This window comes from Acipenser ruthenus, chromosome 25 (assembly GCF_902713425.1).
Source record: "Acipenser ruthenus chromosome 25, fAciRut3.2 maternal haplotype, whole genome shotgun sequence".
NCBI lineage: Eukaryota > Metazoa > Chordata > Actinopteri > Acipenseriformes > Acipenseridae > Acipenser > Acipenser ruthenus.
This window is the reverse complement of record NC_081213.1, coordinates 12771205-12796248: the sequence shown is the minus strand read 5'-3', so window position 1 is coordinate 12796248 and position 25044 is coordinate 12771205. Positions and strand designations below refer to the sequence as shown.

The 25044-nt window shown below is 43.5% G+C and overlaps 1 protein-coding gene across 1 annotated transcript in view; it reads right to left on the bottom strand.

Moving 5' to 3' along the window:
* The window catches only part of LOC117963418 (interleukin-17 receptor D-like), a 53371-nt gene that overhangs the window by 17563 nt on the left and 10764 nt on the right, over positions 1–25044 (bottom strand). The window contains exons 2-5 of the mRNA XM_058999398.1: positions 15627–15687; positions 14763–14888; positions 3052–3170; positions 2084–2204 (exon numbers count right to left, since the gene is read on the bottom strand). Of these exons, the coding sequence (XP_058855381.1) occupies positions 2084–2204; positions 3052–3170; positions 14763–14888; positions 15627–15687 (427 nt within the window). The remainder of the gene's footprint in view (positions 1–2083; positions 2205–3051; positions 3171–14762; positions 14889–15626; positions 15688–25044) is intronic.

Sequence of the window (25044 nt, the reverse complement as noted above, 5' to 3'; positions counted from 1 at the left end):
GGAAGAGGGGTCACTCACACAGAATTGACTATTAAGGAGACCCTTATAGAAGGAATAAGAAATCCTCAGCTGTGCTTAACAAAACATGGGAACAAGAGAAACTAACAGAGAATAGAATCCAAGTCAGAATGCCTGCCCCCAAATAAAGAAACAGTACAGAGGGTCCTCGTAACCATTAGAATAATCACACATCTCCTGAAAGGATACAGCTGTCTGTATAACATCAAGAGCTGATCTGATTGTAGATCAATGCAATCCGAAGCATCTACAGGAGGCTGGGAGTGCTGTATAACAGTGTGGGGTGATGGTGCAAAATCAACACTTACAGTGCTCACCGTGTGGGACGGCCTGACGGAAGAACACCACGATTTGAAACACTCAAGGCAGCGTCCATCAAAAACGGATTTAAAAGACATCACTGCACACCTTCATTAATAGTATACAGGGTGTCCCATAGTTCAGGCATTAGAAGCATACTGGTAATGCTGGGTGTCTCTGTTTCTTTCAGGTGTGGAATGAATTCAGCCGTGTGGTGCTGATAGCACTATGTAACACAATTTTTGTTCCTGGGTAGTAAGTGTTATTTCCTAATTGCTTATGCCTCAAAAGTATAGAAAATGGCTATTATTCCCCACAAACTTTGCTTTTGTGACCAGGACAGTGATATTTTGAAATTTACCTATTTCCAATGAGAAAACGGGTGAATTTGTGTCTTTTCATTCACATAAAGTCAGAAAAAAACAACATATGAATCCAAATTAACATGTATTTATACTAAAGTAATACAAAAATGACTACAAAAGATTTAGAAGTGAGTAGTTTTTCGAGATTTACGATTATACTGTAAATCACTTTCACGAATCAGCCCCCAAATGTAGTCTCCCATCATGTTCTCGTTATACTGTCCTTGGTAGCGGCGTTCAAAGTCCAGTATATCCTGATGGAAGCGCTCGCCTTGCTCCTCCGAGTACGCTCCCATGTTCTCCTTGCCATGTGAGCATCAAGGATATGGACTTTGAGGGACATCCTACAGCCCATTGTACCGTAGTTCTTCACCAGAGTCTCAACCAGCTCCACATAGTTTTCGGCCTTGTGATTGCCCAGGAAGCCCCGAACCACTGCGACAAAGCTGTTCCAAGCCGCTTTCTCCTTACTAGTGAGCTTCTTGGGGAATTCATTGCACTCCAGAATCGTCTTTATCTGTGGTCCGACGAAGACACCGGCTTTGACCTTTGCCTCAGACAGCTTAGGGAAGAAGTCTTGAAGGTACTTGAAGGCTGCCGACTCCTTATCTAGAGCTCTGACAAATTGTTTCATAAGGCCCAATTTGATGTGCAGTGGTGGCATCAGCACCTTCCGGGGGTCCCAGCCGTACTCATCATACTTCAAGGCGTCCAGCAAGGTCTTGATGCTGTTGTAATCCTCTTTGAGGTGCACTGAGTGAGCCAGGGGAAGAGATGGGTACTTGTTACCATTATGGAGCAGCATGGCTTTGAGGCTCCTGGATGAGCTGTCAGTGAAGGACAGTATAACGAGAACATGATGGGAGACTACATTTGGGGGCTGATTCGTGAAAGTGATTTACAGTATAATCGTAAATCTCGAAAAACTACTCACTTCTAAATCTTTTGTAGTCATTTTTGTATTACTTTAGTATAAATACATGTTAATTTGGATTCATATGTTGTTTTTTTCTGACTTTATGTGAACGAAAAGACACAAATTCGCCCGTTTTCTCATTGGAAATAGGTACATTTCAAAATATCACTGTCCTGGTCACAAAAGCAAAGTTTGTGGGGAATAATAGCCATTTTCTATACTTTTGAGGCATAAGCAATTAGGAAATAACACTTACTACCCAGGAACCAAAAAATAAAAATAAATTTGTTACACGGTGTAGTCAATGGGGAGCAGCTGCTCGATTTAACAGAGAACATCCTGATCGGCATGATCCAGCCTATGACAGGACTCCCTGTATCTATTCCTCCAGGCATCTCCTTCACAGTGAGATTTCCATGTGCGAAACAGCATCATTGCACAGGTAATGAAAGGTAAAGGAGCAGTAGAAGATGCCTGTACTTACTTTTGGTTTTGAAGAAGAAGGGGGGGTAGTTGCTTTCGTTCTTGGAGGAAGGATACGGCACAATCATTACCATATAGTCGGTTTCAAACTTCAGATTCAAAAATGGCTGAGAATCAATTTTCTAGGCAAACAAAAGGGACATGATCATTAAATGACAAGCTTCAAAGAGGAGGAGTTTTGAACTGTGCACACATTCACACAATACAACACAATCCCACTCACAGGCATAGCACAGCGATGCACAGAGACCTGTCATAAGAAAACAAGAATGGGTGTCTCTACTCACAACACGGCTCTATACACAGGAGCAAATCAATTACAGCTATGGTGAAAATGCCTGATGAACAACGTGTACTCCTCACTATTAACACAGAACATGTGCTGGAGAATATCAAAGTCAAGAATGGCTGTAAAGACAAAATACAGGAATCAGCATAGAAAAAAACCTACAGCCTTGTCCATGGGAAAATGATGTGACATACAGATCCTCCTCTTATATCCCCAGATTGTGACACCCACAATAACTTGAGCTGAAGAATGTCCTAACCAAGTTCCAACACAAATAGATTCTCTAGTTGAGTGGTTCCATTCTTTTCTACAATAAGGACCATCTTGGTGTTGCAATGAATTCTGAACTGACCACTACTGGCACTGGCACATCACATACTGAGGAACAGATTTGTGTAAAATATCACTGTAATTGAAAATAGCAGCATGCTGTAACATTATCAGCAGTGAACAATCTGTATTATGTGAAATGATAGATAAGGAGCCTGGGATGTAGGGAGGCCAGGCTGCTTGTTTGGGTGCAGTGCTGTGTGTTTGGAAGTGTGGGAGATGCACTCCAGACCAGACTGGCAGGCAGGCAGGCAGGCAGGCAGCCCCTAGACTGTGTCGCTTTGAGCTGGAGCCCTGCAGGGGGTGTGGGTCTGCAGACCGAGAGGTGTGTGGATCTGGGAATGCCTCACCGCACTCCGGAAGGTGTAGTTCAGCTGACGAGGGTCTTTCAAAATCAGGTACTGACATTGCTTCCCTTCCAGCTGCTTCTCCTCGATGATCACCCGGAAGCTCCGGACGTGCTCAATACCTGGAACACAACAGGAGGGAGGTTTAATACACTTCGTCCGTCTCTGCGTTCTGTGGACAGACATTTAAGAAAAAGTATTCTGAAGCAGAATTATGAAGATCATCTTGAATTATTTGAAACATTTCTCAACCAGAGATCACACACACAGAGTGCCCTCATAAATCGCGTAATAAATGGCACACTATATTTATATAAAACCCAGAGCTTTTTGGATTCTAGTCGAATGCAATCCGAAACATCTATAGGAGGCTAGCGTATATGACGGTTGTTTTGGTGAAGTCTGGCCGTTCACCATGTAGTGTGAATGACAGATGGACAGACACGATTAGCACATGAGAGTAACCCTCTTAAACCATAATACAGGTGATCGCTTCCACTGGACACTCTATATATTATTACAGAAAGGAATGCACTACAAAGACACGCCTGCACTATCTCAGAGCCTGGGTACAGAAAGAGCCCTGTTTGAATTGTACACAGACAGTGGCACTCTTTAGATCTACATCAACTGAATAGAACCCACAGTAACAATGAATAGAACTCACAGTCACAATGCAGGGTGCCGAATAGAGTCCACAATCACAATGCAGGGTGCCGAATAGAGTCCACAGTCACAATGCAGGGTGCTGAATAGAGTCCACAGGCAGTAACAACACTCCATGAGGAAGTTAATTGCCATTGATTGGTACTCAATTGTAAAGGTGAGGGAAGGAAGTGCAGCTTTTCTTGTTTTGAAATCAACACATTCATAAATAGGTGTATTTTGATTTATTTAATACCAATGTTGTTTTATTGAATATGAGAATCGCATTACAGTATCCACCACATACACCATACAGGGTTATTTCAGGTAGCCGTTTATATCGGACAAATTGCGTTTGCCATTCTCATTGATTTCAATAACAATGGCATTGTTTATACCGTGTTACGCACACCATAAAGTTTGGGCAAACTCAACTGTTTGGATCTCGTTATGTACCATTCACTTAGATTTAATTACTGTTTATTACTGTAGTAATCGCTCTTACTAATCCACCAATCAGCTGTTTTCACAGGCAGCACTAATGTAGTAAAAGCTTGACAGATCGATCAATCAGCTGTTTGCACCTTGTTACTGAGCGATTACCCCTGTACTCTACCTTGGCTATTTAATCCCTGTATGCAGTGTCGGATTTACAGTTTGAAAAAAATACACTGACTGCAACAGCAAGCATAGCTGAAAAGAGAAAAGCGATGAGCATCAGCACGAAAATTCAGTGTAAATAAAATGTCTCTGTTAGATGCTGTGCGATTGCTAAAGCATGCTGGGAACTGTCAGTCAGCAAACAATGCAACGTTGCTTCAATAGAGCTGGGGTTTCTGTAGTTAAGAATGTGAGTGTAGATGAAAACACAACCGAAACTGAAACCAGTGGGGATGTCAGAGGAAGAATTCTCAGCTGTGTCACCTTAGTGACCCGGACGCTCTGCATGAAACAGACACCAATGACGAAAGTGTGCACTTGTAACACTGCGGCGTGCTATGGAGCAGCATCCGGATACAGAGCCGAATTGGGATATTTTAGAAAACGTTGAAAGTTTGCCTCCCATACTTGCAAAAAAAGATCATCCAGATGCGTATCACAGAGTTCTTCGCTGGAAACAATTTGCAGCAATGTAGCCTGCCTGTACTGTACATGTCTGCACTTGCATTACTTTTTTGCACTTACTTTATTACATTCATTTTTATTAGTGTAAAGAGTGTCAAAGATTTTTAACCGCATACATGCTTGTTTGTTTTGATCACTGTACTGGTGATTGGGGGACATTTTGAATGTCAGGTTATTGTGTGGGAGTTTATACCGTCCATCGCTTACTGTGGGTAAATCACGTTTACACAAACGCGCCCGTTCTAAGCGGCGGCGACTGTACGTTCAAATGAACTGTGTGATAGAGTCCTGGCAAACTTGCCTCAGGTAGCCGAGGAGAACACAGACGAGACTGAGATAGAGATTGACGTTGATACGCCGACACAGGCGCACGGGATTTAATCAATAAACATAAACAAAAAGTAAACAATAATGTCATGTGACGCTACCAGCGATGGTAGCGCACAGAGGATGATACACGACTGTACAAACACTCAAAAATAAAAACACAATACAACAAACTATAAATCATAGGTGCCGTGAAAACGGCAGGCCTTGCAGCAGCCCCGATCACAGCGATCTCTATGTTTTTATACTAACGCTCTGCCGAGACACGCCCACCTGCCTGCTGGAACAGCTCATTGCTTTCAGCTGCTGCTCCACACAGACAGGTAATCGTCCACGGCGGAGCGCAACATCAATTAAACAGTTAATTAAATCAATTTACAACAAATAATGCAAAAATATACAATAAAACTACATATTTCCCCATGTGTAGGGCTTCCGCCCTGCCACAACTGCCATGTATTCAAGCCACAAATATAACCGAAGCAACAAAACGCTTGCTATAAAAACAAGCCAGGAGAAATCCTTGCACTGCCTCAGGAGGCAGACTCACACTACAGGTTTACTGCGTTCAGTGCAGTGCGTATTTTTACTGCACCTGAACTGAATTAAACAGTAGCAGTATCCAGCTTGGTGGTGAAGCTGCAGAGATAATACAGCACCACACCTCTGGAGCCAGCCTGGTTGAACGCACATGTGGTGCTCTGTGACTGTGAGGGAGTGAAGCACAACACAAACTGAATACATACAATTACTAAACAGCTTAACAGCCAAAGGTGCCTCCAGACACTGTCCACTGCTAGCGCAGACAGACGGGTGAGATTGCATTGACAGGCAACCCATTCCCTGTGCACTCCACCACACAGTTTCCAGTGCTCCCTCTGGGGTCTGTTTCACTGCAATGATCCTCTCAGTCAACTTTCATCCCTGATGGGGGGCAAACACAGTGTCTATTCTACTGATACAGTGCTGGCTTTAAAAACTGTAAATATAATTTAAATACGGCTTATTACTATAATTCTGGAAATCAAACATCGAACGGCAGTGATGATATGACCAAGTCTGAACTGCAGTGATGATATGTGCGAGTCTGAACTGTAATAATGATATGAGCGAGTCTGAACTGCAGTGATGATATGTGCAAGTCTGAACTGCAGTGCATGATATGTGCGAGTCTGAACTGAAGCGATGATGTGTGCGAGTCTGAACTGAAGCGATGATGTGTGCGAGTCTGAACTGCAGCGATGATATGTGCGAGTCTGAACTGCAGCGATGATATGTGCGAGTCTGAACTGCAGCGATGATATGTGCGAGTCTGAACTGCAGCGATGATATGTGCGAGTCTGAACTGCAGCGATGATATGTGCAAGTCTGAACTGCAGTGATGATATGTGCAAGTCTGAACTGCAGCGATGATATGTGCGAGTCTGAACTGCAGCGATGATATGTGCGAGTCTGAACTGCAGCGATGATATGTGCAAGTCTGAACTGAAGCGATGATATGTGCGAGTCTGAACTGCAGCGATGATATGTGCGAGTGAACTGCAGCGATGATGTGTGCGAGTCTGAACTGCAGCGATGATATGTGCAAGTCTGAACTGCAGCGATGATATGTGCAAGTCTGAACTGCAGTGCGAGTCTGAACTGTAGAGGTGATATGTGCGAGTCTGAACTGCAGCGATGATATGTGCGAGTCTGAACTGCAGTGATGATATGTGCAAGTCTGAACTGCAGCGATGATATGTGCGAGTCTGAACTGCAGCGATGATATGTGCGAGTCTGAACTGCAGCGATGATATGTGCAAGTCTGAACTGCAGTGATGATATGTGCAAGTCTGAACTGCAGCGATGATATGTGCAAGTCTGAACTGCAGCGATGATATGTGCGAGTCTGAACTGCAGCGATGATATGTGCGAGTCTGAACTGCAGCGATGATATGTGCAAGTCTGAACTGAAGCGATGATATGTGCAAGTCTGAACTGAAGCGATGATATGTGCGAGTGAACTGCAGCGATGATGTGTGCGAGTCTGAACTGCAGCGATGATGTGTGCGAGTCTGAACTGCAGCGATGATATGTGCAAGTCTGAACTGCAGCGATGATATGTGCAAGTCTGAACTGCAGCGATGATATGTGCAAGTCTGAACTGCAGTGATGATATGTGCGAGTCTGAACTGCAGCGATGATATGTGCAAGTCTGAACTGAAGCGATGATATGTGCGAGTCTGAACTGAAGCGATGATATGTGCGAGTCTGAACTGAAGCGATGATGTGTGCGAGTCTGAACTGCAGCGATGATATGTGCAAGTCTGAACTGCAGTGCGAGTCTGAACTGTAGAGGTGATATGTGCGAGTCTGAACTGCAGCGATGATATGTGCGAGTCTGAACTGCAGCGATGATATGTGCAAGTCTGAACTGAAGCGATGATATGTGCGAGTCTGAACTGAAGCGATGATATGTGCGAGTCTGAACTGCAGCGATGATATGTGCAAGTCTGAACTGCAGTGCGAGTCTGAACTGTAGAGGTGATATGTGCGAGTCTGAACTGCAGCGATGATATGTGCGAGTCTGAACTGCAGTGATGATATGTGCAAGTCTGAACTGCAGCGATGATGTGTGCGAGTCTGAACTGCAGCGATGATATGTGCGAGTCTGAACTGCAGCGATGATATGTGCAAGTCTGAACTGCAGTGCGAGTCTGAACTGTAGAGGTGATATGTGCGAGTCTGAACTGCAGCGATGATATGTGCGAGTCTGAACTGCAGCGATGATATGTGCAAGTCTGAACTGCAGAGATGATATGTGCGAGTCTGAACTGCAGTGATGATATGTGCGAGTCTGAACTGCAGTGAGAGTCTGAACTGCAGCGATGATATGTGCAAGTCTGAACTGCAGCGATGATATGTGCGAGTCTGAACTGAAGCGATGATATGTGCGAGTCTGAACTGCAGTGCATGATATGTGCGAGTCTGAACTGCAGTGCATGATATGTGCGAGTCTGAACTGCAGTGATGATATGTGCATGTCTGAACTGCAGCGATGATATGTGCAAGTCTGAACTGCAGTGATGATATGTGCGAGTCTGAACTGCAGTGATGATATGTGCAAGTCTGAACTGTAGTGATGATATGTGTGAGTCTGAACTGCAGTGATCATATGTGCGAGTCTGAACTGCAGTGCGAGTCTGAACTGCAGTGATGATATTTGCGAGTCTGAACTGCAGCGATGATATGTGCGAGTCTGAACTGCAGTGCGAGTCTGAACTGAAGCGATGATATGTGCGAGTCTGAACTGCAGCGATGATATGTGCGAGTCTGAACTGCAGCGATGATATTTGCGAGTCTGAACTGCAGTGATGATATGTGCGAGTCTGAACTGCAGTGTGAGTCTAAACTGCAGCGCGAGTCTGAACTGCAGCGATGATATGTGCGAGTCTGAACTGCAGCGATGATATTTGCAAGTCTGAACTGCAGCGATGATATTTGCGAGTCTGAACTGCAGTGATGATATGAGCGAGTCTGAACTGCAGTGTGAGTCTAAACTGCAGCGCGAGTCTGAACTGCAGTGCGAGTCTGAATTGTAGTGATGACATGTGCGAGTCTGAACTGCAGTGATGATATGTGCGAGTCTGAACTGCAGCGATGATATGTGCAAGTCTGAACTGCAGCGATGATATGTGCGAGTCTGAACTGCAGTGCGAGTCTGAATTGTAGTGATGACATGTGCGAGTCTGAACTGCAGTGATGATATGTGCGAGTCTGAACTGCAGCGATGATATGTGCGAGTCTGAACTGCAGTGCGAGTCTGAATTGTAGTGATGACATGTGCGAGTCTGAACTGCAGCGATGATATTTGCAAGTCTGAACTGCAGCGATGATATTTGCGAGTCTGAACTGCAGTGATGATATGAGCGAGTCTGAACTGCAGTGTGAGTCTAAACTGCAGCGCGAGTCTGAACTGCAGCGATGATATGTGCGAGTCTGAACTGCAGTGCGAGTCTGAATTGTAGTGATGACATGTGCGAGTCTGAACTGCAGTGATGATATGTGCGAGTCTGAACTGCAGTGCGAGTCTGAATTGTAGTGATGACATGTGCGAGTCTGAACTACAGTGCGAGTCTGAACTGCAGTGATGACATGTGCGAGTCTGAACTGCAGTGATGATATGTGCGAGTCTGAACTGCAGTGATGATATGTGCGAGTCTGAACTGCAGTGATGATATGTGCGAGTCTGAACTGCAGTGCGAGTCTGAATTGTAGTGATGACATGTGCGAGTCTGAACTACAGTGCGAGTCTGAACTGCAGTGATGATATGTGCGAGTCTGAACTGCAGTGATGATATGTGCGAGTCTGAACTGCAGCGATGATATGAGCGAGTCTGAACTGCAGTGTGAGTCTAAACTGCAACGCGAGTCTGAACTGCAGCGATGATATGTGCGAGTCTGAACTGCAGTGCGAGTCTGAATTGTAGTGATGACATGTGCGAGTCTGAACTGCAGTGATGATATGTGCGAGTCTGAACTGCAACGATGATATGTGCGAGTCTGAACTGCAGCGATGATATTTGCGAGTCTGAACTGCAGTGATGATATGAGCGAGTCTGAACTGCAGTGATGATATGTGCGAGTCTGAACTGCAGTGATGATATGTGCGAGTCTGAACTGCAGTGCGAGTCTGAATTGTAGTGATGACATGTGCGAGTCTGAACTGCAGTGCGAGTCTGAATTGTAGTGATGACATGAGCGAGTCTGAACTGCAGTGTGAGTCTAAACTGCAGCGCGAGTCTGAACTGCAGCGATGATATGTGCGAGTCTGAACTGCAGTGCGAGTCTGAATTGTAGTGATGACATGTGCGAGTCTGAACTGCAGTGATGATATGTGCGAGTCTGAACTGCAGTGATGATATGTGCGAGTCTGAACTGCAGTGATGATATGTGCGAGTCTGAACTGCAGTGCGAGTCTGAATTGTAGTGATGACATGTGTGAGTCTGAACTGCAGTGATGATATGTGCGAGTCTGAACTGCAGTGTGAGTCTAAACTGCAGCGCGAGTCTGAACTGCAGCGATGATATGTGCGAGTCTGAACTGCAGCGATGATATTTGCAAGTCTGAACTGCAGCGATGATATTTGCGAGTCTGAACTGCAGTGATGATATGAGCGAGTCTGAACTGCAGTGTGAGTCTAAACTGCAGCGCGAGTCTGAACTGCAGTGCGAGTCTGAATTGTAGTGATGACATGTGCGAGTCTGAACTGCAGTGATGATATGTGCGAGTCTGAACTGCAGCGATGATATGTGCGAGTCTGAACTGCAGCGATGATATGTGCGAGTCTGAACTGCAGTGCGAGTCTGAATTGTAGTGATGACATGTGCGAGTCTGAACTGCAGTGATGATATGTGCGAGTCTGAACTGCAGCGATGATATGTGCGAGTCTGAACTGCAGTGCGAGTCTGAATTGTAGTGATGACATGTGCGAGTCTGAACTGCAGCGATGATATTTGCAAGTCTGAACTGCAGCGATGATATTTGCGAGTCTGAACTGTAGTGATGATATGAGCGAGTCTGAACTGCAGTGTGAGTCTAAACTGCAGCGCGAGTCTGAACTGCAGCGATGATATGTGCGAGTCTGAACTGCAGTGCGAGTCTGAATTGTAGTGATGACATGTGCGAGTCTGAACTGCAGTGATGATATGTGCGAGTCTGAACTGCAGTGATGATATGTGCGAGTCTGAACTGCAGTGCGAGTCTGAATTGTAGTGATGACATGTGCGAGTCTGAACTGCAGTGATGATATGTGCGAGTCTGAACTGCAGCGATGATATGTGCGAGTCTGAACTGCAGTGCGAGTCTGAATTGTAGTGATGACATGTGTGAGTCTGAACTGCAGCGATGATATGTGCGAGTCTGAACTGCAGTGCGAGTCTGAATTGTAGTGATGACATGTGCGAGTCTGAACTGCAGTGATGATATGTGCGAGTCTGAACTGCAGTGATGATATGTGCGAGTCTGAACTGCAGTGATGATATGTGCGAGTCTGAACTGCAGTGCGAGTCTGAATTGTAGTGATGACATGTGTGAGTCTGAACTGCAGTGATGATATGTGCGAGTCTGAACTGCAGTGTGAGTCTAAACTGCAGCGCGAGTCTGAACTGCAGCGATGATATGTGCGAGTCTGAACTGCAGCGATGATATTTGCAAGTCTGAACTGCAGCGATGATATTTGCGAGTCTGAACTGCAGTGATGATATGAGCGAGTCTGAACTGCAGTGTGAGTCTAAACTGCAGCGCGAGTCTGAACTGCAGTGCGAGTCTGAATTGTAGTGATGACATGTGCGAGTCTGAACTGCAGTGATGATATGTGCGAGTCTGAACTGCAGCGATGATATGTGCGAGTCTGAACTGCAGCGATGATATGTGCGAGTCTGAACTGCAGTGCGAGTCTGAATTGTAGTGATGACATGTGCGAGTCTGAACTGCAGTGATGATATGTGCGAGTCTGAACTGCAGCGATGATATGTGCGAGTCTGAACTGCAGTGCGAGTCTGAATTGTAGTGATGACATGTGCGAGTCTGAACTGCAGCGATGATATTTGCAAGTCTGAACTGCAGCGATGATATTTGCGAGTCTGAACTGCAGTGATGATATGAGCGAGTCTGAACTGCAGTGTGAGTCTAAACTGCAGCGCGAGTCTGAACTGCAGCGATGATATGTGCGAGTCTGAACTGCAGTGCGAGTCTGAATTGTAGTGATGACATGTGCGAGTCTGAACTGCAGTGATGATATGTGCGAGTCTGAACTGCAGTGATGATATGTGCGAGTCTGAACTGCAGTGCGAGTCTGAATTGTAGTGATGACATGTGCGAGTCTGAACTGCAGTGATGATATGTGCGAGTCTGAACTGCAGCGATGATATGTGCGAGTCTGAACTGCAGTGCGAGTCTGAATTGTAGTGATGACATGTGTGAGTCTGAACTGCAGTGATGATATGTGCGAGTCTGAACTGCAGTGATGATATGTGCGAGTCTGAACTGCAGTGCGAGTCTGAATTGTAGTGATGACATGTGCGAGTCTGAACTGCAGTGATGATATGTGCGAGTCTGAACTGCAGCGATGATATGTGCGAGTCTGAACTGCAGCGATGATATGTGTGAGTCTGAACTGCAGCGATGATATGTGCGAGTCTGAACTGCAGCGATGATATGTGAGAGTGTTTAGGGTATTTCTATCTGTATAAATGCAGTATGTATTTTAATCTGCAATTGTTTACATCAACATAAACGTATATCATGGGTTTTCCCTCCTTCACCCCCACGAGCGCCACAGTTAATGCTCCCTGTGGAATCCCCAGCAAAGATTGTCAACTTTGTACAGCCAGGGAATGAACCTGCACTCCTGACTGTATGACTCCCCCTGCACACCACGCAGTCCTGCCTTTACAGTGTAATTAATACATTTAGATTAAAAATATTGCAATAAAACAAATACTGTGTCTTGTGTTAGAGGCTTTTTAGCACAAATGAATATCTTCTGATTGCATGTTTTAAATTGAAATGTGTGCTTGCTAGAATATGTGTTTCTTTCAAAAAACTGCACATTTGAGACCTACATAATTAATGCAAGTGCAAAACAGGTAAGACTTATGGAATTATTGAGTAAGCTACAATCACTTAAAGTCTGGAACTGGAAGGAGTCTTATCAGAGCTGTCTGAATTCTAGGTTTGGAGTGCCCTTTACAATGCTTCCCCCAGGCTCACTGCAGTCACGTGTGTTTGCCAACAGCGCTAAGATATCAGCTTTAACACTAGTCAACACATCACTTTAATTACATTCCATCTGAAGACATTCCAGTCCGTTCCCATTACCAGAGAGCAGGGAGCTGACAAGCCTCTCTCTTGTAGCTTGTGTAACTCCACACCTCGCCATGCAGATCCTATCATGTCAAAAAAAATACAAAATACAGAAGTAGTCACCCGACTGGTTCTCCTCGTTCCCTAATAAAGGGCTGCTCTTTCAGTGCTTGCGTGAGCAGAGAGGAGGGGCTGGACCGAGCTCTCTAGCTGTGTCCTGACTTGCAGTTATCAGCAGGATTAACCTGAGAGAGCAAAAGGGAGGGAGAGGGAGCACACAAGAGGCTGCATTGTGCTCCGTGCTCCTCCCGGGTCTGAGACAGAGAGCGATGGAGAGCTTTAGATTACCAGGTTCAATAGTGCTTCAGTACATGAAAGCCCAGGATATATCTGTTTCAAATTCCTCTTCTAATGCATCACAATGTGTAATTTGGGACCTCTGTACAGATGTGAGCTACTGTCACATACAGAGTACCAATAACTCGCTGCAGGTAATCTGAACCTTTGATCACTAAGGGCTTTGAAGAGGAGGTCTGGGCTCCTGTCACAGACTTCAATTAAAGCGCTGCTCTCCTTTGTGTTGACAAAAGCCTGGAAATCACAGCGATTGTGCAGTTTAACATCCCGAGCTGCTCCACCACAGTGCATCACAAACCTTTTCTAGCTGGGTGCTCTTGTGCTGACGATTATTGCATGAAATCTAAAACCATTTGGCTGACTGCATCACTGCAATTCAAGTGTGTGATTCAAACACACTTATTACTGTAGCTTTCAATTTTTGTTTCTTGTATCTGGAGATAAGTTGACTGGGTAGTAAAACAAAGATTTGTAAGTGATGTATTTCCACCCTACCATCCATTGAGCATCCCCCATGCACTGGAGAGTGAGTCACTTTCCAAACCCCACGAAACCCATGCGGTGCCTTCCTGCTTCTCTACTGAAGAGGAATGGCAGAGTGCAACATGTCCAGGGGGACTGCAATTAGACTGTTCCTTCCAGGGGGTTTGGAACAGAGGCAGTGAGAGGTATGGATAGTATCGGCTTCTCCTGATGAGCACATCTTGCTCAATCAAAGCTAGAAAAGGGGAAACTAGCCGAAGGCACGAGTCTAAATGGTTTCACAGACCCTGATTAGCTCTAATCTTGGACTACCCAATGGTGTTAGGTAAGGTAAGAATAATGTTAAGCAAGGTCTGTGAAACCAGACGTAGAAGTTTACCTTATAATCTACAGTATGTGTTTCTGAACATTGTGATGAATTACCTACAGCACCTGAAACAGGGTGGAGGCTGGGTGCGAACTGGTGACCCTGCACACCGCAAGAGAGTCTTAACCACAGTGCAAAAGAGTGCATTCGTCGTTATAGAGCTTTAAACCTCATTTCATTGACAGGGGACAGAAGCCCTGCCTGTCACATATCACCAGATATCATCAAAAACTGGGACTCTGCTAGCTGCAGCTTGGAGTGGACAGTGCTGTCCTATAGCAGTGGTGTACACACTTTTTATATGCCACCCCCTTTTCTTAGCATACATGTTACACTGGCACCCCATAAATGGAAGCCGCCACTCTGGCTCTCTTCACTGCAGCTTCACTGACACGTGCCACTTCAAAACATCATTTCTCCGGTTCTGCAAGTTTTAGAGTGATCGTCAATGGCTCTGCGCACTACTACTTTACAGCACTGCAGTACAGTGACACTGGTTCCAGGTTCCAGGCAGGGGAATGGATTGGAGAAGCCCAATGGAAGTGCTTCCTCGCTGGTACTCACCGAGGGGGCTGGGGGTCCAGTGGACAGTCACAGCCACCTGCTCCTCACACGCCCCCTGGCTGAAGTGGACGTTCTTCACTCCATCAATGGCGTGTTTCCCAATTCCACTCCTATTAAGAGTGCAGTCTGAAAACAAAGACCGCAGAATGAGACACAGTGTGAGATACTGGTATAACATTCAATAACGCAAAATACAATGGGCTGTTAACCCCATATTTTATGGCATTAAAAGAATTGTGAAACGCAGAGAGTCTGAGTATTGGGAAAGTGCAGCCCCTCCAGGGACAGACATGACTGCAGAATGTATACTTCAGGGGTTCAGTGTTAAACTCTCAATCCAAAACCTGAGATCAGAACCAGAAGAAACTCACACTGAAGAGGTAACAGATGAAATCTACTTCAGCTGCTGCAGAACTGGGGAGTATTCCACGCCAGGAAGGTTTGGAGGGTAAAATATGTATTAAAGCAAACAAATTAGGGCAAGGGTTCCCAAGGCCTCATTCTTGGCTTGTCTTGCTATACTCTGTTTTAGGATGTGTGGGTATTTCATATGCAGCTCTGTCAGAGGAACCAAAAGACAAAGCAGCCTGAGTACCACTCCTTTAATTAAATAGATTAAAGATAATGGAACAAATCTTAGATTGAGAAGAGAAAAGCAGACTGATTCACAAATCAGCTGCTTCCCATTGTCAGAGTGAGGACCAGATTGTATAGAAGACATTATTATATTCTTCTGAATACTGGACTGTATAGAAGACATTATAAATTCTTCAGAACAGTAACGTGCAGGGGATATTAAAAGGGCAGGGGCACTTGACTGAGAAAAGGGCACTTTTAAGACAGATTGTATGAAGAGATTCTTACTTTCATATCTGAAGGTGACTCCCCCGGCCGGTCCTGAGATCTTGTTGCCAGAAGTCATCGCCTGAGAACGAGAGATGGAGAGTGAGCAGAAATGCAGTAAACGGACATGTGCAGGATGTGCAGTAAACAGACATGTACAGGATGAGACCAGGGCCTCCCTGCATTAGGTCTCTCTCCTTCACTGCATGTACACAAGCTGAGCCCCGCTCCAGAGTGCACCCTGCCCCAGGTATCTCTCCTTCACTGCATAAGCGGAGCCCTGCTCCAGAGTGCACCCTGCCCCAGGTCTCTCTCCTTCACTGCACAAGCTGAGCCCTGCTCCAGAGTGCACCCTGCCCGAGCACTGAGGGAAGTTTTAAAAATGGTTAGAAGCAGCCGCACTTCTAGTGTCTTCATTTCTTGTGCGCAGTGCCAGCTTACTCACGAGAGAACAAAACATGCTTTACAACCAGTGAAATATGAAGCCCAGCATAAAGTAATGAACTCTGATAGCTGACTGAGTTGAGTCATACTGTACAAAGAAGTGTTTTGTCTGTTCCACATCAGACAGACTGACAAGCAGACAGACAGCATGCTGGGCACCGGCTCCCATCCTCAGACTGAATGTTTTTTTCAAGTGTCCCCTTATTTTACTTTGATATAATCTGTGTAAAGAGGTTTGACCGGAGAACAGATGCTGCTCTTCAGTTCTAGTTTACTGTCAAAAAATATGTAATCTGATACAATGTATGTCATCAGATGCAATGAAATATGACATCATTAATCTGACCTATAGATAATCCATGTTAGTCTTGGCACTAGATTAACTTTCCGGTGCTCTCAGAGTTGAAGACAATTCTTCGTACGTGTGATACAGCTCCACAAACCCACTGATCTGCTATTGGGATTGAGCGCTCCACAGAAACCAGGTGCTGTCAATCAGCTGAGGGGCACTGGGCTGATTCACCATTCAAAAGTTCATTTACACTTGATTTACTAGACAGCATCAACATCCCCGCTATTCACAGTGTGCATGCTCCCGGAGCATACCATGCTAGACTAACTGACAGTAGGCTCTGCCAGCACTGGTACAAAATAACCCAGCATCATTCAGAACGAGCATGTGTGCTAAAATTAAATACTAAAAGAAACTTCATAAATAATGACAAGCATTTCGACTAGAAGTCTTTCTCAATGCCTTCAACAGAAACACTATAATAAACTCAATTCAATGACAAATGCTTAGACTAAAACACATGTATTCGCTTTCTATTCGGCAAGTTCTTATAAATAATCCAAAATAATTTCCACTGGAAATGTGTATTACATTACCTTTCACGTCCCATCTCAGCATAATTATATGTGCCATTTAAAACGGTTTACAACATCAGAAAACATTAACCTCAAGATAAAACTATAACAACTAACTATAAAAAACTTAATTATCCAAAAAGACTCGGTATGACTTTGTCACTTTTCACTTTCTGTAGACCCTTTCGTGTTTTCTTCCTTAGTTGTTTTTTTTTTTGCAAGTAAGAAATTTATATATTTTTTATCTGGATGTACACAGAAAACAAATTCAACCAGCTGCTATTACTGTTACTCAAATGCAGCCGCGCCCAGTATCAGAGTGGAAACCCATGCAAACCGAAATCATGCATGTGTACAGATGGATGATCATTTTGAAACTATAGGTGAGACTGTAACCTTTGAGCTGCAAAAATATTTATTTGCAGTGGTTTAGGAGATATATAATAGATTATATAATACCGTTAAATACAATCAATTCAACATCATTGTTTTCTTTTCCTTTCATTTTTATTTGTGCATGTCCGAGTCGTCCTGCATACCCGCTATGACCCTGCAAAGTACTCCCAGCGGTACACATGCCCCGGTTGAAAACCCCTGAATTAATTACATAGTCGATAGAAATTAGAAATACATATCACAAGATGTTTTGCTTTTCACCATTTCACCATATTGCCATAATTTGTGCAACAGTGTGATAAAACAGCTCAGTGCGATTAACCATATCCTGTAATAAAAAACAGGATAAGCAAAGTGCTGCTTCAGATTTGGCAAGCGAGTCAGAATCGGGTGGACACAGGTGCAGGGTCTGTACGTCACTGGAACATGCTTCACGCTTTCCAAACACTGGCCCAACTTGCAAAGTAAATGTTACGTATAGCGATCAACATTGTGTTTTCTGTCGTGGTCATATCTTCTGTTATGAGGAATGCAATAAATGAAAATGGTGAGTTTCTGTACAACACCCCTTTTCTACATTTATTTTATTGAAGTAAAATTTGACAGCTTTCACTTGCGTGCAAGCGAAAAAAAGAATCTCAGTAATGTTATTACTTTATGAAAATGTCTGCTGACACTTTATTGTGAAAAAAAACAAAACATGAAAACATTTTGTACTGTTTCTGCCTGAAACACACAAGAAAAAATAATAATTTTAACTACTGTGTGACAGCCTTTGCTTTCTAGTTCATTCCGTGGGGTAATGTAAGGCCTTCACGACCTAGTCTTCTGGGATATTTGTTAATAGTTATTCATATCATTTCATGATGCAAGCATTGCAAATCATTATAATGGTGTTAGATTTAGCTGGGAATTGGGCAGCATGTGATTTGAACAGGAAAGTGAAAGCAGCTTTTGCATTTAACTTTAAATGTGTTAGCAATGTACTTTAGCTTAGATATTATATTCATTGATATCAATTTCTATGATTGACTGACCTGTTAAGTTTGACCTGCTGTCACAGCAATAAAATCTCGCAAAACATCTGATTGTATCATTAGGGCCTGGTAATTCAGCTCAGAGGGGCTGCTGTGTTTAAATGAGAAACAGTTTGTCTCTATTACAGAATAAATGAAATAAAAATGACAAGTGCATAAGTCTATATTGTATTTATTTTGTATACAATATAATTAGTATTGGCAGTGCCGGCACCAGTAAGTGCTGATGGTCGCACTCTGGTCACCAAAGCACTGGTCCTGCCTTACATGGTTTCATGTTTTTTCTTCAAACTCAACATTAACATTGAAACCCTGGCTGTTCCCCTCGCCACAAGCCCTTATTGAGCACCGTACGGACTGTTTAATTAGGGCTCAGTTTACAAAGACTGTTTCCAGTCTGTAAGAGGAGAGAGATGAATGCTAATCTGCAGGCCTGAGGAAGCTCACATTCAGAGTTCATTAACAAGCAGCATTGGTTCAGCTCATGTACCAGCTTGTAACTTCATCCAAAAGCTGCAGAGATCAGCCCCCCTCCCAGCCCTGTCCTGCTGCCCCCTGGGTTTGTCCAGAACACTCCTTTGTTCTCCCCATCCCCGGCCCTCTAGTGTGTGAAGTGCTGTGTGGAGAGGCCTAATTGATAAGAGGTGTTCAACGTGGTTGAAAACAAGCACAACAAAACAAAGGTGGAGCTCACACTATAAATCAGCAGCTCAAAATCACTCTGCAGATGAAAGATGTGGGGAAACATTCATTCACTTCAGAAGATCCGGCAAAGGGGGTTTCTGGCAATAACAACAGAGAGCGTGTTTTACATACAGAGGGGCTGAGGAGGCATGTAATAGCATAGTTACTTGAAAGACTACAAATATTTGCATGGAAGTCAAGTTTTGCAGATTGTAGCCAAATGCAATACAAGACTGGTGAAGACCAAGGCAGTTATCGTGTTCACCTTTTAGAGTGCGACAGACAGACAGACAGACAGAAGGATGGTTGGGCACGGTCAGTGCATCAGGGCTCCCATTGTTTTGAAAGAGGAACCTAAAAACTACAGAAGCAGAGGTTCTAAACCATGTTATGGAAACAAAACATTGGAATAGAAACAGAAAAGGACCTTCACTCACAGGAGAACCCTCTGCGCAGAATATTCTGGAACTTCAAGGTCACACAATAAGCATTATAATCAGTGTGTGGGTGTCCACTGTTAGTTTTGGCTGCAGTTTGTTGGGTTGGCAACACGAACAGCCTGTGTTGGAAGAGATAAAACACTATATAGAGTTTGGGGTTATTGTTCCACCTGCATTATCTTATCAAGGGCATTTGAGGATTTTGTATTGGGGCTAGATAAAAAAAAATAAAAAAAAGGAATTAATGCACAAAGGAATTATTTTGTGGATTTGTATTATTATTATTATTATTATTAATTTCTTAGCAGACGCCCTTATCCAGGGCGACTTACAATTGTTACAAGATATCACATTATACATTATTTCACACTATACAGATATCACATTATTTTACATACAATTACCCATTTATATAGTTGGGTTTTTACTGGAGCAATCTAGGTAAAGTACCTTGCTCAAGGGTACAACAGCAGTGTCCCCCACTGGGGATTGAACCCACAACCCTCCGGTCAAGAGTCCAGAGCCCTAACCACTACTCCACACTTGAAGATAATATAAAAGTATATATATACTGTATAATATATATATATATATATATATATATATACACTGTATAATATGATATATATATATATATATATATATATATATAATATTATATTATATAACACAGCTATTGATCTAAATCTCTGTATTTGTGTTCTTTATGTTAGGGTTCTCTATTCAGAATTAGAAGCTACACAGGTTTTCCGGGACCAGTTTTAATTGTCCCAATCTGCCCCTGGATGCAGGAAATGACTACCCTTCGGAACACAGCCAAGTTCACCAGACCAAATCAGCAATCAGGATCCATCCTGCATGTGGTTCTCATTACCTCCGCATGGCTCAGAGTTTACACTCCCGCTCTCACACTCTGGGACAGCAGCCTTTGTGTCCTGCATCGGGTAAAATTGCCGCTAATGAGACACAGTGCGTCTTGTCATAAGCATGCCATGAACTTGGGGTTTTCTCTTCATTTTGAATGTAAATACAACATCCAGAGAGTCAGTCGCTGCTAATTCCGTGTGCACATTCTTTTAAAATTGAACGGGGATCACTGAAGAGAACACACATTCCAACGCAGAGAGTGTCAGTATCACCCCCTTCACCCATCTTCAATACTGTCCTGATAGTACACTGATTCACACCACCCCCCTTCACCCATCTTCAATACTGTCCTGATAGTACACTGATTCACATCACCCCCTTCACCCATCTTCAATACTGTCCTGATAGTACACTGATTCACATCACCCCCTTCACCCATCTTCAATACTGTCCTGATAGTACACTGATTCACACCACCCCCTTCACCCATCTTCAATACTGTCCTGATAGTACACTGATTCACATCACCCCCTTCACCCATCTTCAATACTGTCCTGATAGTACACTGATTCACACCACCCCCTTCACCCATCTTCAATACTGTCCTGATAGTACACTGATTCACATCACCCCCTTCACCCATCTTCAATACTGTCCTGATAGTACACTGATTCACATCACCCCCTTCACAACTTTCTGAAATGCACAGGTTAGAATAGTTTCTGAAATGCACAGGTTAGAACAGTTTCTGAAATGCACAGGTTAGAACAGTTTCTGAAATGCACAGGTTAGAATAGTTTCTGAAATGCACAGGTTAGAACAGTTTCTGAAATGCACAGGTTAGAACAGTTTCTGAAACGCACAGGTTAGAACAGTTTTTAAAACCATTACAGGCACTACTTGAGACATGGAATACAGTTAAAGAGCAATGGAAAGTGCTTTTTGGGTCTATTTTAACCATCTAAACAGGGGTGGACCTAAACACTGCCACTCTTCAACTCATCTGGCGTTTTCCTCCAGCCATGACTTACTGACCCCTTAACTAACGTCACTAAGACAGTAAAAATACAGACACGAGGTCCACGGAACACCAGAGGAACACGTTTACAGAGGGGGTACCGACATGTTTTACAGAGGGGGTACCGACATGTTTTACAGAGGGGGGTACCGACATGTTTTACAGAGGGGGGTACCGACATGTTTTACAGAGGGGGGTACCGACATGTTTTACAGAGGGGGGTACCGACATGTTTTACAGAGGGGGGTACCGACATGTTTTACAGAGGGGGGTACCGACATGTTTTACAGAGGGGGGTACCGACATGTTTTACAGAGGGGGTACCGACATGTTTTACAGAGGGGGGTACCGACATGTTTTACAGAGGGGGGTACCGACCTCGGGTACCGACATGTTTTACAGAGGGGGTACCGACATGTTTTACAGAGGGGGGTACTGACATGTTTTACAGAGTTAATTCTTCACAAAACTAATTTATTAACAAATTATTTCCATTCTTATTTTTTATTTTCACTTTTCTCTTCACATTTTTTAGAAAACAAAAAAGCACAAACAAAATCTCAACACGTTTCGACAGTCTTAATCGTGAGTAGACTTATTTTGATACAGAGGAACACCCCTTTTTTATACACTCAAATTTTCCACATGTGATTAATCACCTTTACGTCACAAACCTTCTATTGACAATTAGAACAATCAAAAACAACTGAAAATACGAATAAGTAATTAGGTACAGAAACGAAAACAAAAGGCAAAGCACCATACTTTTTATATTAAACACTCAATCTGTACACAAAGTCACTAGATATTCTTTTACTAAGTTACTTTTTTCTTTTTACTGTGCAACTTGAATAATGAACAGAGGCATACATACATACTACATTGTAGAAAAAAGACCCATAGTTAAAGTCTTCATTAAGGCCAGAATTAAAAAAATATATCCAAAAACTTTCCCTTCTCAAGAGTCGTTTGTCAACTGAGCCACCTCTAAAGCCAATTTTGACGGTTTCCAAAACCCAAAATACCAGATCAGATGTGGAATGTTGTTTTTTATTAAAATGTACAGCTAAAGGATAGTTGGTATCATTTCTCCGTATAGTACCTTTGTGTTCATTAATATGGGTCTTCAAGGGCTGTGTTGTTTTAAAGACATACATCAATGAACAATGGGCAGCAGTGTGGAGTAGTGGTTAGGGCTCTGGGCTCTGGACTCTTGACCGGAGGGTTGTGGGTTCAATCCCTGGTAGGGGACACTGATGCTGTACCCTTGAGCAAGGGACTTTACCTAGATTGCTCCAGTAAAAACCCAACTGTTTAAATGGGTAATTGTATGTAAAAATAATGTAATATCTTGTGACAATTGTAAGTCGCCCTGGATAAGGGCGTCTGCTAAGAAATAAATAATAATATTAATAATAAAAGGGCCCTGTATGACATAGACAACATTAACAGAAGAACACGTAGTAAAATCTCTCAATATCATGCATTTACCTGTGTTGGGATTTTGTAAAGAAGTTGGTTTTTTTAGTGTTTGCACAGCAGGAGCCTCTCCCACACGGGTGATGTCCCCGCGGCACTGAACCAAAAAAACTTCTGTTCTGTTTCTGTTCTGCATGAACTACAAAATCTTTAATGTTTTTATTACATCTAAATGCAAAAATTGGACGAACCTGAAAAATACTGTGTAATTGTAAAACATGCCAGTGTCTCTGAATAATACATGCGTGTGTGTGAGGTAAGCTGTCTGCCGTATACACACCTGGACACAATCCACAATATGCATCCCTCATGGCTGATGGATTCCCCAGGAACTGAAGGCTGTTTCCAGTTGGGATCCCCCCCCACTCACACACATGCACATGCATTTTAAAGGCCAGAGGGGTTGCCTGGCTGGTTTTGTAGTGCCGTCACACAAGCACAGCGAGGTGCGCAATGCAGGAGTAAACACAACAAGATTCGATAGAACTACAGTAACCAAACCACTGTTATACAAATCAGTATGACTACGGGTCATTAGCGCCATTTATTAAAAGTCTGTAAAGTAGCTCCAGTCACATCGTTACAAAACTCAGTAGAATTACAGTAACTACACAGACACATTTACAATATGTTTTTCCCAAAAGAAAAGATCACAGTTGATTATTTGATCCAGAGACAACTGAACCCAACCAGTATCGGGTGGAAATAAGACACCCATTGCACAGCAATTTGATCCAGTCCTGGTTTTACTAGGAGTTTAATAATACACACCAGAGCTTGTTACCTAATCAAGTGGTTAATCAAGCTCAACACCTGGAAAAAGGGGGGGGGGGCATGCTGTACAATAGGAGTCTTATTTCCATCCCCGACTACGATATTTTACCAAGATAGTTCCCCTCTCCATTTCCATTCCCTGAAGGTAGTCCCAGCGGCATGCACACAAACTGGCACAAGCAGTTGTTTACTGTGGGGAATTCTTTGAGAAAGGTGACCTGGGAGAGAATTAAACATACACACACACTCCTGTAGCCCCGCAGGTATGCATTCATGAGCCACAGCAGTACTGATACTGGGCCGCCACAATCTGAATCTGCACTGCACTAGAACAGACTGCTTTATCAGCTACTGTTCAAACAGAGCTCTGGTACCATTGCAACAAGCCCGGGCTTGTCAGCATAGACAATGGTCATGCAAAACAAAGCACAGGAGCACGGCAGACAGACAGACAGACAGTAGCTCCCATAGGCAGGATTTTAGTCCAAAATATGGGGGGCGAAAAAAATTCACAGCTACTGAAACATGTGAAGTGCTGTTTTGTTGATCGCTAAATTTTTCAGTTGTCGTTCTCCAATTTGAAAATGGATTGGTCAGCACTGTCGGGCCTAGTAGCATTTGAACACAGGTTTCACTATTTAATGAGCTACATACATATCATTAGACCACTTTGGGAGTAAAACTGATGAGGGGGTCCAACTTGAGAACACACACAACACTTAATAAATGAAGCTCTAATAAAAAATCACGCTTAAAACACGTCTTCATGGTTACACCAAACGTTTTTACTGGCATTAGGAAACCCATTCAGACCTAACCAAAAACCACAAGTCAAAGTCCAACCACACGAATACAACACGCTCACTGTATCAATCAGCTGCTGCAGTATCACACAGTAAAGACGCTCACAGTATCAATCAGCTGCTGCAGTATCACACAGTAAAGACGCTCACAGTATCAATCAGCTGCTGCAGTATCACACAGTAAAGACGCTCACTGTATCAATCAGATGCTGCAGTATCAACTCAGTAAAGACGCTCACTGTATCAATCAGCTGCTGCAGTATCACACAGTAAAGACGCTCACAGTATCAATCAGCTGCTGCAGTATCACACAGTAAAGACGCTCACAGTATCAATCAGCTGCTGCAGTATCACACAGTAAAGACGCTCACAGTATCAATCAGCTGCTGCAGTATCACACAGTAAAGACGCTCACTGTATCAATCAGCTGCTGCAGTATCACACAGTAAAGACGCTCACAGTATCAATCAGCTGCTGCAGTATCAACTCAGTAAAGACGCTCACTGTATCAATCAGCTGCTGCAGTATCAACTCAGTAAAGACGCTCACTGTATCAATCAGCTGCTGCAGTATCACACAGTAAAGACGCTCACTGTATCAATCAGCTGCTGCAGTATCACACAGTAAAGA